This window comes from Protopterus annectens, chromosome 1.part0, assembly GCF_019279795.1.
Source record: "Protopterus annectens isolate FY-2018-M chromosome 1.part0, PAN1.0, whole genome shotgun sequence".
Lineage (NCBI taxonomy): Eukaryota > Metazoa > Chordata > Ceratodontiformes > Protopteridae > Protopterus > Protopterus annectens.
In genome coordinates, this window is record NC_056725.1 from 1,732,262,536 (window position 1) to 1,732,280,363 (window position 17,828).

The following is a 17,828-nucleotide window of genomic DNA, read 5'->3' on the forward strand; positions in this document are numbered from 1 at the left end:
AGCATCAGAGACTTCCAAAGCAGACACTCAAACAACCTGCACTTCCTGTTACAAACCAGACAACACATAAAACACAAAATCAGTGTGCCACACAATCACAGCCCTTAAGGTGAAATAACATACCTAACACACTAGTAATAGGTGACTCTATAGTCAGGCACACTGACGTCCCACTCACTAGGCTGGACAAGCAGAAGGTTACTGTTAGCTGCCTGTCGGGAGCCAGAATCCGCCACATACAAGCACTCAGGTCACTCCAGAACAAGTACAGATATGACTCTGTCATTGTTCATGTTGGTGTGAATGACCTGAGATGTACCTCCCTGGACTACATGAAAAGAGACATGGAAGAGCTCTCGGATCATGTAGCCCAGGTTGGTATGACCCTGACCCTGAGTAGCATCCTGCCCTCACCAAGAATGATACCTCAGTATAAAGAAAAAATTATCAATTTCAACAATTGGCTAAGCTACTGGTGTCATTCAAAGGGGATCCAGTGTCTGTCAGTCTGGGACAACATGCTCAACAAGCCACGTTGCTTCGCAAAAGACGGCTTGCACCTGTCACCCCTAGGCTTTCGAATACTGGCCAAGGCTCTTGCTGCCCCCATAGTGCCTTTTTTAGGCAAGGCTCAAAAGTCAAACCCACCTCTGTAAACAGCAGATTTAACAAAAAACTGAGGGTTATGCTACTCAATGCCAGGAGTTTAAATCTCAAAATGCACACGCTCAAAGCACTCCTCAGTATGGAGAACATCGACATCTGTGCAGTAACTGAAAACTGGTTCAAGGCTCCAGAGGAGCACCCCAGCACTACCGGGCTACAACTCATACCACACGTTTTGGCCACAGAACATGGACCGAAACACAAAAGGAGGGGGTGTATCCATATTCATCAAGGATACCTACACCTCCAGGTTAGTGGCGCAGCATGATACCTCTGAGATCATCCATGTGCAACTAACATCGGGCAAATCTGCAGTGCAAATTGTGGCCTGCTACAGATCACCCTCCATGACCCAGGACCACTACTTCACCTTTCTGGAGACACTGGAAAACATGAAGGTCCTACCAAACACACTGATATTGGGCGATTTCAATTACCCTACCATTCACTGGGAAAACAACTCATGTACAAATTCCCAGGCCCAGCGCTTCCTGGAATTCATCAACTCAAACACCTTGGATCAGCTGGTAAACTTCCCTACCAGAGGTGAAAACATATTGGACCTGGTCATCACCAACATGGGCGACAGGTGTTCCACACCGGAGGTGAATCCATCACTGGTTAGTTCAGACCATAAACTAGTCACTCTGGATGTCCACACCCCACCACCACCCCCAACTAAGGAAGCCACAGTAAAAAACTTTTCTAAAGCAAACTTCACCTTACTTAAGACAGAGGTGGTAAGTTTCACAGGCCCCACGCTAAAGGATAACGCTGCCCAAGATGCAGAAACCTTTACAAATGCACTCTGTGAGAACCAACTAAGGTGCATGGATCGTGCCATCCCTAGCAAAACCAAGACTCACTCCTCTAAGAGAAGGAAACCAGTTTGGTGGACCCCTGCAATAAACGGGCTATACAATAGGAGGAGGAAACTAGTTCAGAAAAAAAGCAAATCCCAAGAAGGAAAGACATCCCTGATCAGTATCAGTAAGAAACTGAGGTCCCTCATGAAATCATCCAAGGCTAACTTCGAAAGAAAAATAGCCAAGGATTCAAAAGATAACCACAAAGCCTTCTTTAGCTATGTTAAAAATCTAGTGGCAACTCGCAGATATGCACTGAACTAGTGCAAAATAACACAAAATATACTGAACCTACTGATATTGCCAACATCCTGGCAGATAGATTCAGTGCAAACTTCACCCCCCTCACCTCCAAAATGGCCCACAATAATACCGGAAAAGTGTAGTGTCCCAAAAATCACAGACGCACAGGTGAAAACAGCCCTTTCAAAAGCCAAAAACACAGCATCAATGGGACCAGATGGTGTCCCAGGCTGTGTCTTGCACGAACTACAGAACGAACTAACCCCCCGCCTAAACATGCTGTTCAACCTCAGCCTCTCCACAGGCTATGTGCCCATAGAATGGCGCACAGCAACGGTTATTCCTCTCCACAAAGGAGGGGCCACAACTGACCCTGGTAACTATTGCCCCATAAACCTGACTAGCCTGGTTTGCAAGGCTATGGAGCGCATCATCATGGAACTCAATAACAAAGACATTGGGAACCTCCAAACACTTGACCCGACCCAGTTCGGCTTTGTTAAGGGCAGATCATGCCTACTAAACATGGTTGACTTCTTTAAAACAGTCAACAAGGCCATAGATGAGGGAAAGGTGGTTCATCCAGCCTACCTTGACCTTGCCAAGGCTTTTGACACCATTTCCCACTTGAGTATTACAGAAAAACTCACCAGCCTGGACATAAACTCCTACGTCACGAGATGGGTTGCCAACTGGCTTACAGGCAGAACTCACACGGTAAGAATAGCGGGCTCCAGGTCTGACTCTAAACCAGTCACAAGTGGTGTCCCGCAAGGCTCTGTCCTGGGACCCCTACTGTTCAGCATATACTTCTCAGAAGTACAGGCAAACACAGGAGGACTATGGCTAACCAAGTTCACCAATGACTGTAAACTGGGAGCCATAATTGGCTCTCCGGCTGACATGGACATCCTCCAAAAGGGCCTTACTGAGATGGACACCTGGTGTCAAAGTCATGGCCTCATGCTAAATGCCAAAAAATGTATAGTCATCCCATTTGCGAAAAACAAAACACCCACGAATTACCACATATGTGGCAGCCCCCTTAATACAGAAGAGGTAATAAGAGATCTGGGGACTCAGGTAAATAGTAATCTCTCCTTTGACAGTCATATTGCCAAAGTAGTTAGGAAATCCTTCTATGTGGTCCATCTAATTACTAAAAGGTTCACATCTAGAAATAGAGGTTATAGTGCCCCTCTACTCATCACTCATGAAACCCATCATAGAGTACAATGCCCCATTTGGGATGCACCTCACAAGACACTTCCAACAGCTGGAAAGACCACAAACGTACCTCACCAAGAGGATTACTGGTCTCAAACATATGTCCTATGCAGCCCGACTGAAAAATCTCCGGCTGTACTCTGTGGCATATCGCTTACTCAGAGGTGATCTCTGCCTGACATACAAAGCCATGTCCAACTCAGAATTGATGGACATGCACCACCTAAAGAAATCCAAGTCACTGCCAGCCACATGCTCTAGTGAGCTAAACCTCGCCACAACAATAAATAGAACATGCTGGAGGGATAGATTCCTGTCGCAGAGACTCCCCCATGCTTCGGAACAAAATTCGATTACATCAGGCAGAGCCCCTCACTAACACTCTTCAAGAGAAACCTTGACGAGTGGATGAGTAACAGAAAATACACCCCTGGGATCACTTCATTGGCTCTGCTTGACAGAGGATCAGTTAATTAATCAATGGGGCGGCGAAAGCAGACACACTCTGGCTATGCTTATAAATGCCCTCGGACAGATAGCCTAGTACCTACCTATGAACCTATAAATGACCTATGAACCTATAAATGTGTGAAGTCTCTTGGAATAATTGAAATGGTTACAGAAGGGTTATAGACCTTACTGACTGATGTGCCTGCAGTGCTGCCTTTAATGAATTAAAATAACAGTGTGATAGCTTGTGTTGGCTTATAACATCTAAATGATGATCATGACTTGTGTCGCTCGTCTCTGTCTCTAACATAGATGACAAGTAGATGGGGTATTTCATTTAGATGCTTTAATACATAAAAACACATCAGGATGGATAGCAGCATCATAAAATACAAATGAACTGGCTAACAGACAGACCTTACATACATGCATGCTTACATCTAAACAACTTACTTTAAAATGGCAGTCTAGCTTGCACGTGCTCAGTATTTATACACCTGTGTAAGCCCTTGGATAACTTTTTAAAGGTACATACACACACGTTGATCTACATCTTCCTTTTAAAAAGATTGCCCTTTGTAAAAACAATATCAGAGTTAGACATGCATTACTCTAGACATTGGAAACAAAACACAATGTTCATAAGTGCTTATGTAGCAAAGCTACTTCATCAGATGTATACTAAAACACAGACCAAATCCATTAAATACTTAATTCAGCACTTCACATGACTGACCATAATTAATATTAAAAGGCATACTGACAGTGAAAAACTCATATAAAAATGCTAGTCACTTTCAACCATTGTTACATAGCAACAACAATCATTCATAATTAAAAACAAAATACATCCAAAAAATGCATATAAATAAAAATAAAAAATAAACAATGAATAAGAAATTTTATATATATATATATATATATATATATATATATATATATATATATATATATATATATAAACACATGCACACCTATATGAATTCATAAAAATGTGTATATATATATATATATATATATATATATGTGTGTGTGCGTGTATATATATATATATATATATATCTAAAAATATGCATCTAAGAGAAAAAATGTATACCAAACAATAACAACAAATTAATTCTTCATTTCCTGCTCACAGGTCTTGCTTTGAGCCTCGGTCTAATAGGTACTCTATCAATCATTCAGGTCATGCCCAAAGTCCCCCCTCAATCTAATTATCCATTTGTACTCTGTTCCGTCAGGTTACTAATATCACCTTTCCTAATGTCTTCAAATACACGTCCTATTACCATAAATCTAAAAATTTGTGATGTATCGGTTCTTAATATATGTTTAGAAAGGGCACTTATGCTACTACCCTTGTTCATATGATAGTAATGCACTTTAATTATTTCCCTGAGGGTCCTGTCAGTTTTACCCACATAGAATTTAAAACAAATCGGGCAGTAAACTAAGTAAACTACATGGGCAGTCCCACATGTAGCAAAAACATCAAACTTATAGATTTTACCTTGGTCAGGATGGTTAAATTCTCCACTACTATCTATGTATTGACAACATTTACAGTGTCCACATGGCATTGTACATTGATTAGTTGACCCATACCTACTTTTCTTGGGAACACAAAGATGTTGTTTCAAAGATTTCATATTCTTATAAACAAACTTAAGTCTATCATCTATTATATTCCTAATTGTATACAGTGGTCAGAACCTTCCAATGTTTCTCAATAATATCTTTATAGCACTTGACATCACTGGAATAATATAAACATACTCTGTTTGTTGTCTCTAGTACTCTCTAATGTATCAGTATTTTTAGTATATTTCCTACCATAATAAGGTTTAGCTGTACTGTTCCTTAAATTTGTTACTAATTTAACACTCTCACAGATTTCATTCTTAGCATAACCTCTAGCAACAAATGCGGTCTCTAATTGTTGGGTTTGTTGTACAAACTCTGTATGTTGGACATTTAGTCTTGATGCCCTGTACATTTGGCAATTAACTACACTCTTGAACACATGGGTGGGTGCATACTACTTCTATGTAAAAGGTGATTGCAGTGACATGGCTTCTTATATAATTTTGTGACTATGTTACCTTTCAAGTCTATTGATAACACTCACATCCAGAATGTTCAGAAGTTGTGGAGGAAAACCTTAAATAAGAAGTAGTGTTGTTGATGTAATCATTGAAAACATTATAGGCCTCTTTAGTACCTTCCCAAAGCAGAAAAACACCATCGACAAAATGACGATAAAAGGCCACTTGTGGACTAAACGGTCCATTAAAAATTGGTCATTTTCCCATTCCACTAAGACAGCATTGGCGTAGCTATTGACGCAAGATGTGCCCATAGCTACGCCATGATTCTGCCATAAGATAGTCATTGAAAACAAAAATTGTTTTGTAATGCACATTCCAGAAGAGTAATAAGTAATTCTGTCTATCAGAGAATTCAGCATATCTTTGTAAAAAGTGCCTTATTTTTGTTGGGAATGACTGTGAAAAGTGATGTGATATCCATCGTTACTAGTAATAATCCATTAGTAGTAGATGATGTCTCAATATGCAGAAATAAATCATTCAAAAGTTGTTGAGCGTCTTTTAACATGTTGTTGTTGTTTTTCTTTCGGCTTTTCCCGGTTCGATACTCTGCTAGGGTGCCTTCTGTGCGGAGTCTACCGGGCTGGCAACTCCACACTATAAAACTCCACTGTCAGTCATGAGCCGACAGGTGATCCCCTTTGGCAACCCCTAACAGGGAAAAGCTGAAAGAAGAAGAAAGGTTTGGGGCCTGGACAGTTTTCAGCTACAGATGGACCATACATGGTACAAGACAGCATGCACCTACATACACAAATCATTTCCCATGACGCACTGGGGCAGTGCGTGCAAATGTTGAGCTGATTGATTGTGATCCTGACAAAGCACTTGTTTTTCTGTGCTATATTTGTGCTTGGAACTGGTAGCTAAAATAAATGCATAACTAATATTCACTAATTCTGGTGTCCTGATTGTCTGGTGTATTAAAGATGACAGGAGGTAAGCCAGTGCTTTATAGATTTGATTTGTACTACAAGTGCCCACTAAACAGTTTCACAAACTGGGAATACCAAGCTGAATAGCTGATTAGAGAGTGCATCGGGCTTTGTGCATTACTGGATAATTACATGTTAGCCATGTGACAAATCCTATAGGCTTGTAGGGGATTTGTACATTCTTGTTTCTTGCCTTAAATTATGCAGTTTCTTAGAACTGTGCTGGCTATGGTAGTATATTGCTTATACTACATTTCAAGCCAAAATGTGCTGTAGCTGTATACCACAGGCAACTTTCAACTGCATTTGCACAAAATAAGAATTGTGGTTCATATTTGTTGTAGTGCTTGTGCAGTCAGTTATAGTACAGCTGTACTACAAAAGTGTGAAAAAGGACATAAACTGAAGTAACATTAAAAAGTAAAAGTAGTGATTGCCCACTAAAAATTTGCAGTGTCAGTTTTTAAGAAGTTTTTTTTTTAAAGCTGTAGTGTCGTTTTCTAATAAAAGTAATAATGTTAAAGTTGTGTATAGTAATGGTATATTAATATTAACTGTGTTGTATATATTAATGCAAAAGTTAAGAAAAGTTAGTTGGATGAAGTAGATGTCTCTGCTTGACTGAAGAGATCTAAACTTCAGTCAAGATGTCTGTGAAGCAGTTAATTTAAAACAGGAATATAACTACTGCATGTCATGTGGTGAATCACAATGTTCAAAGGCATAAAAACCATTGAGACAGAGTCACATGCAGATTCAAATATGATGAATGGAAAACAGAGTTGACAATCTGTCCAGTAAAACAGATGAAAGAGTGACGCTAAAGCAATGCTGCTGCCATATTGTCTCAGAATTAGTAATTAGTAACTGATTGATTGGAGCATGAGGTGTTAACTGATGTCATTTAAACCACTCATACCTGTCAACCTCTTAGCTCAGAAATTCTGGATAAAGCCAAAAAATTATTGGATGTGGAGGGGGCATAAGCCCAAAATCATGGACAGACAAAATATTTCTCTCTAAACATTGTTAGAATAACAGGTTTTGCATTAGCATACATTTTCTGAAGGCTATGAAGCCTGAAACTCAAATATCTGTGATTATTTAGTGACTTCAATCCCCAGTGATGTGCCAGAAAACCACAACCTTTATGAGGAACAGACCAAACATATCTGGCAAAAATAGGACGTCCTGCAAAATTCTGGACAATTAAGAGGTATTACGTTTTGGTCAGCAGTGCTGCACATTTCCAAGGTGTAAGTGTAACCTCTGCTCATTGCGTGTCTCCTAGGTTTTCTGTACATACTCTGCTTAGCTCCAGTCTGTATGTATATATTCACATGCAGTGTGCACCTTGTTCTTGTGGGACTGAAGAGAATCCATGGACTAGCTCACTTATCCAATTAACAAATGTTAAATAAAAACAAATAATGCATTTTGTGGTTGAATAAAGGGGTAATTACATTCCTTGTGAATCCAGCTCATGTTGAGAAGCTGCATGTAACTGTTCCATTGCCATTTTGTGTAGTTTGTTTTTTTGTTTAAAATATTTATTATAACTGAAATACTATTTAAATGTCCTTGTTGTGCATGAGAGTTTGGCATTACTAAAGTGTTTTACCATACAGTAAAATGAAAGGGAGTTGGAAGACCATTGAGCTGTTTGTATGTCACTTGTGTGATTTACTTCAGCTACATAAAGCAGATAGACTGCCATGGTGATGGTGATTTTAACATATGATCCATTGTTGCTGCAAAGAATTTCAGCTTGCACTGGACTCAACAACATCCAGCCATAGATCAGAACACCTGCCAGTGTTTTTTGCACAGGAATTTTGTAAAGGCTATTGCAATCATCAGGCTAGGCTGCGGTGGGCTGAGAAAAGCAGATAGATTTTAGCCAGCAAGCAGATAGTTAGTGCCATTATTATAGGTACCCTGGCCTACAATGTTGGCAGCATACCTACTGAATTCCCAACTTCCTGATCACCTTCCTGTCACTTCTATTTCCAATGCCCTTCAAGAATGACTCTGCTAGTGTTAAGTATATACCCACAGCAGCATACTCTAACCATCGACTCCATTTTACTGAGGTTTCCCTTTCATTTCTCAAATCTCAGAAATAATAAATTCCATGTAGTATACATAGTTTAAAGAGTGGTGGCACCAAAAAGGGGTGGGGCATTAAAGAAATTGTAAGTAAGAATATTTATCATCTCAGAGATAAATTACTTGAAACCTGAAGTAAATCGATGTACACTGTTAAGATCCATGAAGGTGACTCACTTTTCAAATAACCAGATCATTTAAAAAAATAAATAAAACTACATGTTAATTTCACTTTTTTATTATAAAATAATGTCAGAATGTAGCATCAGCTTTATCCCCATTTTTCATTATTGTGGATTTTAGTTCTTGGTTTTATCAAACCCAGTTGCAGTTTGGAGGCACAAGCAGGAAACACATTAAACCAGTAAATGCCCTGTAATGGAGATGGAAAAGCTACTTTTACAAGGTGGGCATTTTCAGGATCTTGCAGCTGATAACCAAAAAAGTTCATCTGAATATGACAAAATTGTTAAAACGTGGAGCATACCAAACGATGATGTAATTAACATGTAGCGATACTGGATGTGTCTCGAGTCTGTGAATTGAAAAAAAAAGAACTATGAAAATATTTATGGCATTAAAACTTTTTTGACACCTCATAAAGCAACACAACAACTTGGTCATCACATTTTTTGACTTGCGGTTACCTCAGAAGAGCATATAAAGGGCTATATAAAGAGAATAAAGTATATATGAGGGCTTTACCTCTGCCCCATTCTTTATGTCATGAATTTCAAGTGTAATGTAATGTGATGTAAGTACAGGATTGGTAAAAACGTTCACAGACTTGCACAGTCACAGACTTGTGTGTCTGTGAAATAAAGATGCATGTTCATGCCATTACTGAGTAATAGTTGATAAGAAACCAAATGAAGGCTACGGTTACCTAACAGGAACAATGACATTACATCTTGTGAAGAACAACCACCATTTTTGCATTTGCTCTGATCTCAAATTTATCATAGAATTTTCTCTTAGTTGTCTTTGTCAGATTACACCAGCCTGCTGGTTTCATTTATAGCAAAGTAAGCCCTCCCTTGTAGTTAACTTTCAGACTAGTAACTCAGTACAACTACTGTGTTGTCAGAGGCATCTCATTCCTTATAAGACTACGCCTGTCTTTGGATGAGAGGGAAAGCCCTTACTTCTTCACACGTGTTTACTGAAAGAACTGGCTACAGCTGTACATTTATTCAGCCATTTACTTAATGGTGTTGGATACAAATGTGCACAAAGACAGAGGCTATACAATTGTGCAAGCTTTGCTCACTACTTGCTAATTAATGGCTCCTTACTAATCTACCTATGGTCTCTGTGTCTGTGGCCAGTGCATGAGAGATGACCTATAGCTCTTCAACATTTACAGATGTGGCTTATCTCATGAAGGAGAAACCCACTGGATCTAAACATTGGACCATTTTACCTGCCAGCCTGGGGAGGGTTGTCCTTTCAACCAGGGGCATCACACTTATTTATTTTAATACCTCCTTTTCCTTCCAAAGCTGCTTTTCTGCCATTTGCATAATTGGAGTTGTATAGAATGCCTTTCCTTAGCTATCACTTCTGATCAAAGTAGGATCTGAAATACATCATGCAAACTTTCTTCTTAATGTCTCTTGTAATTACCCCTGTGGTCAACAAGATCCTGACCCCAGACCCCCCCCCCCCATTTATGAGGGAATGGGCTTTAGGTGGGTTTGATTTATGCTCACAGAGTGTGGTAGCCTGCCAGTTTGGGCTCATTTCTCTTTTGGCTGTAATAGCCAAGATTCATCCTTGCCACTCTCCAGAAACATACAGGTCTTCTTCCTTCACCCCCAGTGCACTTTGTGCATTAGACTTGTGTGTCATTGTGCATTCATGGGCCTTAGTAAAACATACAGGTCTTCTTTCTTCACCCCCAGTGCACTTTGTGCATTAGACTTGTGTGTCATTGTGCATTCATGGGCCTTAGTAAAACATACAGGTCTTCTTCCTTCACCCCCTGTGCACTTTGTGCAGTAGACTTGTGTGTCATTGTGTATTCATGGGCCTTAGTGTTGAAACATTATTTTTGCAAGATACATTTGCAAATCTACCACTGTGCCTTAAAAAAGGAAAGTTTGTAATTTGTGAATAATCTTGGTACATATTTCTGAGTTCTGCAGGTCTGTTTCTGGATGGTCCTACTCTGGATGGTCCTACACATGACTGCTGTAGAACCTTTGCTTTTTTGGTTCTACTTTATCTGATACCTTCCACAACGATAAAATATATCAGATATTTCTGGTTGATGAATTGTTTCAAAAACATATACAGTAGACTCCCTGTTATCCAGTCTTGCTGGGACTGGACCTTAGGCTGGATAAACAAATGTCTGGTTAATCAGAAAATGCATATAAAATAGCATTTATATGTTCTAAATAAGCTAGAATAATAGGATTTATGTTAGTATGCATTTTTGCTAATGAATATGAAGTCTGAAACTCAAATGTCTGTCATTATTTATCCCAGTGGAGGCGGAAGTGTTGTTCTCTGTTGTCTTTTGTTAGGGCTTCTTCTTTCAGCTTTTCCCGGTTAGGAGTCACCACAGCAGATCACCTATCCACTCATGATTGGCAGTGGAGTTTTATGGTGTCGAGTTGCCAGTTCCACAGAAGGCGCACACATGCATGCACTCACACCTAGGGCCAATTTAGAGTGTCCAATCCACCTACAGCATGTCTTTGGGATGTGGGAGGAAACCCATTCGACCACAGGGAGGACATGCGCACTCTGCACAGAGGGCACCCCAGCCGAGGATTGAACCGGAGAACCTCTTGCTGTGAGGCGGCAATGCTAACCGCTGCACCACCATGGCCACCCCTGTCTTTTACTAGGGCTATGGCAGAAATTTGATGTCCGATTAAAGAGAGGCTGGATAAGAGGGAGTCTACTGTATATGATCACTAATGAGGGTAAAATCCATTTGGAAGTTAAGTTTGATTTGCTGGAATAAATACATTATTAAGAGCTGTATGTAATTGTGCATTCATGAGATCCAACAATCATGATTCCATAGTAAAGTGAGATCTATCTCTATATTCACAACACCTGTGGATATTTTTGTTTCTCTTTACCTTCCCCAAACTATTTCCATGCTGTATGTTTCAAGACGTTACCTACTATAGTAGGAATTCCATAGCATTGATATAGGATAGACTTGTTAGACAAAGTAGCTCATCTCAGGATCCAAAATGAGCAGATACGCTTCTGCAGCAGTAATTAAAGACTTTATGGCAAATTCAAGGGGGTAGTAATTGTACCATTACTTTTTACTTTTACTGATGAATTGCTAACAAAATGTAGTCATTACCACTTCAAAAGGTTTTTAGCTGTGGAATTGTGTCTTTTAAAAAAATTGAAGAGCAAAATAAGAAATAATGTGTCAGAATGAGCTTGGCCTGCTTTGTTGTATGACCGTTAAGGTCATTGTTAAGTCTTCCATTATGATTTTTTTCCATTATGAAGCATTACAGTAAAAGCTTTCACCTGCTCAGTGCAACATTTATTTGGGGGGGAAAAAAATCCAAAATAGTTACTTTGCCAGAAGCTGCCCTCTAGTGGCATATCTGCTAACTTTTTGCTCCTTCCTCTCCAGTATTTGCGACAGTAAATAATTGCCAACATGGTTGCAGACTTATTTTCAGAACAATAAGTTTCTTATTATGTTAATTGTCTAATCCTCAGTTAAAAAAATCTTTGATTATGGACATTTACCAAATATTAATTTGACAGTTTTTTTAAACATCTTTATTAAACATGAGATTTTTTAAAATTAACATGCCTGCATATACTGACTATAGCATTTCCTTTAATACATAAATTGCTCAATTCCTGCTTTCACTTAAATTTCATTCTACATGAATATTGTTCTGCATGCAGTGTTCCTACAAACTCTGTTTATTTCTATGCAGTTTGCTCTTTCATTTTTTTAAAGATTCACTGATTCTTGAGGTAAAAGGTTCCATCCATTGGTTTTTGTTCATTGAACTGCAGTTTACAACCTAAGCAGTGGCAGGGGAAATAGTACCTTTCAATGACAGAACCAGGCACTGCAGTTGAACTTGGTGCACACTTACATCACCAAAATATTGTGAAATGTTTTAAATCTCATACCTGACGTTCCTGGCTATATTTAATTTCATAATTAACTTTGTGTTTTCCTGTGGTGTCATAGTAGTCATACTGTGGCCAGTCATGTAAATATGATGTCTTCCTGTATCTATCCCCTCCAGTGTAGTTATTCCTTTGTTCTTTCCTAAGCTCTGTAAGTGACATATTCCTCATCAGAGAAACCCTAGTTGATGCTGTGTATTTTTTATCTATTTGTTAAACCCAGTAGAAATTAACACTTTTTTTCACTATCTGGTTGAATGACTGGCTCAGGGCACCAAGGTATGCAAGTGGAGACTGAGAGACTGCAAGAATTGATCCAAGGAATTTAGAATTAGTCTCATTTCTAGCTTTAGTCCTCTCTGCTGTCCTGCTAGACACTGTAGTCAACATTCCTAATTCTGTTGTTGCTTTTGACAAGATAGTACCTCCTTTTGTATAGGTTCCAGAAGGATTGATTCCTTTGTGCGTGTGTGTGTGCGTGCACATGTGTGTGTGTGCATGTGTTCATGTGTGTGTGTGTGTGTGTGTGTGTGTGTGTGTGTGTGCAGACAGAGCTGTCATTGTCCCATCTAGTGCCTGGTGGTGATCCCCGATAAAGCACCCAACTCCCTCATCTCTTCAAATCAAGAGCAAAAAAAGAAAATAAGGAGTTTGGCTTTTACTATGAAAAGCCAATTGGTACAAAAGTATCAGCTGACTTCCTACAGCAGCCATATCCACATCCCCTTAGCTCTTTAGTGAAGGGAAAAAACAAACCAAAAAGTGCAGGAACTCCCGCTCACTCCCCCTAACACCCCACCTTTGCTTCATCTCTGTGTGAGGATGAGATATAGCAGTAAACAGTTAATGGCCTGTACATACATTGACATTGTTGAACTCTTGTGAAATTATTAGTCTGGTAATCTTAACCTTAACTTTTAATTCTTGCAGTTGCTATTGTCAGCAGTGTGTGTTTGTAAATAACAGTGCCAAAACTGAGTTTCTAAAGAAAGCTGTATGCCACCACCTGAGTATCACATTAAGTCAGTGCCATGATATATTTTTGTTTTTTCTTTTCTAGGACTCTAGTCCTGATGGGATGCCTGGTTGTCCACAGTCACCTCATCCAGACACAGATTCCTTGGATAAGCCTAAGCTAAAAAGTGGAGGATCTGTTGAAAGTCTCAGAAGTTCTTTAAGTGGTCAAAGTTCAATGAGTGAGTTGCTTTTCATCCTTGTTTCCCAGAAATCAATCACTTTAGTCATGAAACGTTTGTACACTTATGAATAAACAACTGTGTGTGTCCATTGGTGGGGTGCTGTGCCACACGTTCCTATGCTGGTAGTCCCCAGTAATTGGGCATCTTTACGTTAACACAACCATGCACTGTATGTTAAGGTCCTTAGTCACTGTTTAATATCTGACCGTTGACAGCATGATACAGTTGATAATGAAATCTATGTTTAAAGATATGACCTCCTTCTATTTCATTTGAACAAATATTGCAGCAATCTGGAACTTTCTTTTTCTATGGATCTTGCTGTGGTTGTAGGGGGCAGTTGTATCAAGGCAACCCTACATTACTTGAGTCACTAGACAATGTAGGGTATTTGGACATGCAGGTACTCTGTCTCTTTGCCATTTGGCTGGCTTTTGTGCTCACTTTTCTGATATGACTCACATAAATGGTACCAGCAACAGCAGGTAATTTGCAGATAACACAGTCAAGTTATCGTTAAACTATAAGGAAAAGAATTCTTACATTTTAGGTGAAAATGGCAGAGAATGACTGAGTGATTGTATTATTAGAGTATTACACTCACCCCTGAAAAGGGGGAATGTACAACATAATTACTGGAATGGCATAAACAGAGTTTTAAATTGGGAAATGCTAACAAGTACAACTGAGCAGAAGAGGTATGAGCTTGCAAGAATCATGTCATCACTTAAGGCACTATGTGCTGTTGTGCACACAAGAACAAAAAGTCTGGGTATGCACAAGTGCAAACATTTCTAACAGACTTGATCGCACCATTCCTTCGTTCCTTGTCAGATAGCGGAAAGGCTGATGTGACTAGATTTTCATTCTCAGGATCGCTTCCCACTATTGTCCACTTTATGTAAGAACCAAACATATTTTCAACTGAATTTGTAAAAGACTTTATTGAATGTAGTGTTGAATATGAAAATATAATGCTAAAAAGACTTGACTCCATGATGTTTCTCTGCATTGATTTAGTGAAGGCCTTAGTCTCAGTGTTCAGTAGTAATGCTGGGAAAAAATTCACAGCTCTTAGAAAATGGATGGATAATTTTAGCTTTATTTAATTACTGCTCTCTGCTTATTGAAGGGGATCAATATTACATCATGAATGATCCACTCAAAAAATGCAGCAGATCTCAGTGAAGCTACAGATTTGATTAACAGCAATGTTAAAGGCGTAATTGTTTTCTGAAATAATTTCAAAGAAGTCAAAATAGGTTCTAATACATTATTAGGCAAACAGGGTCCTGCTGCCATTTTAAATACACTCATAACAGAAAGTTTAAGTATTTTCTTAATGCATTTCTGAAGATACCTGTTTAGATGATATAGAGTTGTGTATCAGTTAAACTCTTTAATGCATGCCATCATGCTTTCATATGTCAGCTATTACTTAACGCTAAATGTTTAGAAACATCTATTAGTTTGTGTGAAGTGTTGTGATCCAACATCCTTGTTTCTTCCACAAGGTATAATTTCTCCAAATAGTTAGGTTTTTAATGGTCCCAGTTTATAAGTCAGGGAATGATTAACATTCATGAAGTCAGTGTTTCAGTCTTTGATATTAGCCAAGAGTGTTCTTCTCAGTAGTCTCAGTGTACCAAGAATTGCCAGTTTCTGCTCTTAATATGGAGTTGTGTATATTGGTAGCATGTTTAAGGACAAATATAAATTCTTCATTTTTTTGTTTTTAGTCCTGACACTTGTAGAACTATGAAGGACTGGGATCAGATACCAACAGTATAAATTATCACTTACAATACCAATTAAGAAAAGTACAAAATAAGTGAAAAAACGTGGCAGACACCTTAGAACCACTTTTCTCATAAATACAGTGTAAGCTTTCATCCAAAAGGACTCCCTTCCACATTGCTCTTGTTTCTGACTATAAATCCTGATAACTTTGAACCTCTCTTTGTGTATGACTATGTAATCACTAGGTGTAGCAATTGTAATGATCAGTGCTGTTTTTGTATTTTTTTCGTTAACTACCATATCTATTTTTTTTGCATCTATTTTTTGAATTGTTGCTAATGTGTGATCAGTGATCACATGATGTAAAGTTCATTCTCTACAATGCTTTGTTGTTTGTTTCCAATGCTTCTCAGCCACATACATATAGTAGTGTTTGTACAATCCCCAGTGCAACAATCTTACAACATTATTGTGCCTCTCCGTGTACAGACCCTCAGCCATGAATGTATCACACTCAGTAATGAGGTGTACAACTGATTCCTGTTCTGTTTTACAGAACCTATATTTGTCTGCTTCTTCCACTTGTTCTATGGATTTTGTAAGCCAAAATGTATGTAGTCCACTATCTTGGTCACCTTTAACTGAGAACCTTTGGCAGACATTAGTAGCCTTTCATCTTTTGGTTTCAATTTACTTCTTAGCCATTCCTGTGTCAAATCTTGGTCAACATGAGGTTGTTCCAGATCTGTGTACTTGCCACTATTTGCCGCTATATTTGTGGACTTTCCAGTTTTCTTTCCATGTCATCTGATCATTTTCTTTATATTTTTTATTTTGTTAGGGGTTTTTTTTGACACTTTCAGTTGTTGTCTGATTTTTGCGTACTTCTAGTTTGAGTTCCATTCCTGGTTTCTTCTGAAATGCTCCTGACACGTTAAGCAAATATGTCATCTTAGGCTTCTTCTTTTCATGTTTTACACCTTTCACTATGTTTGGATCTGATGAGGTCAGCAGATATGTAGCGGTCTTATGACTGCAGATCTGTACATGTAATCAGTTTCGAGCAGGCCCATACCACGTTCAGAATGAGGGCCTAAGCTTCCAGATGGTAAGCATGAAGTATTTTTCTTGTTTATTTGTCTAACTGGTTCAGTACTTGTGCCCACTCAGTCACACCCGAAGCTGTAAGTTAGAGCAGGAGGAGCAAATTGATTTATAACTTGTACTTTATTCCTAGATGTGAAAGCAGTTTTCAATATTAACTTCAGTCTTTTGAAGTATTCCTTACTGAGCTTTATTCTCATGTGTTCATATTTTATTTTTGACCCTTCTTCCCTTGTGATCAAGTTCCGTTATATCGCATACATGCCCCAGGGTTGATATTTTCCTGGTGCTGCAGTTTTCCTTTTATAAATGTTGATTTTTGCACATTTATCGAGACCAAAATTCATTCCTGTATCTGAGAAAGCTTAACCATTTGTAGTTAGTTGGTCTTTCCAATCCTTGTCTGATGAACTACAATTTAAAATCATCCACTGAAGGTAGAAAAGTTGTCTTTAGACAATCCTGGTTTCTAGGCATTAAACTATAACCATAGCCTACCTTATTAAGTAAACAACTTAACGTGTTAAGGGCAAGACAAAACTGGAATAATAATTTGCCCTTTGTCATAGCTTAGCTGTAAAGTGGTTTGGTGCTGTTTCATAGTCACTGTGATGTAATTGATCAGTGTGGAGTGTATCTTACACATCTGTAAGCGTTCCATTATCCATGAATGTAGGATACTGTCAGATGATTTTTTATGATCTATCCATGGCATACTTAGATTCTTCCCCTTTTTAAAAGTCTCTATTATGGCTTTTTTAGCAACAAATTATCCTTTGTTCCATATGAACTTTGTATGTCTAATTTTTCTGTTGTGATTATTGAATTTTTTTTAAACGACTATGAACTCGGTATCAATTCCAGTAAATAATTTATATGTCGTTGGAAGGCAGGTTATTGGTTTATAGTTTTTAGGATGGCTTGCAAGTTCACTCTTAATGAGTATAGTTTTCCCTATTGTTAACAAAGTCTGTGTCTGTTCAGGATGTGTACAAGTAATTATTATTTAGCATTAAATGTTTGTGTAAAGATGTTAATACTTTT

At 38.6% G+C, this 17,828-nt stretch overlaps 1 protein-coding gene across 7 annotated transcripts in view; it reads left to right on the plus strand.

Moving 5' to 3' along the window:
- Nucleotides 1-17,828, plus strand: part of SASH1 (SAM and SH3 domain containing 1) — a 1,700,050-nt gene that overhangs the window by 1,492,936 nt on the left and 189,286 nt on the right. For all 7 annotated transcript variants that reach the window (XM_044068900.1, XM_044068881.1, XM_044068872.1 and 4 more), the window contains one exon: nt 13,802-13,937. In XM_044068900.1, the coding sequence (XP_043924835.1) occupies nt 13,802-13,937 (136 nt within the window). The remainder of the gene's footprint in view (nt 1-13,801; nt 13,938-17,828) is intronic.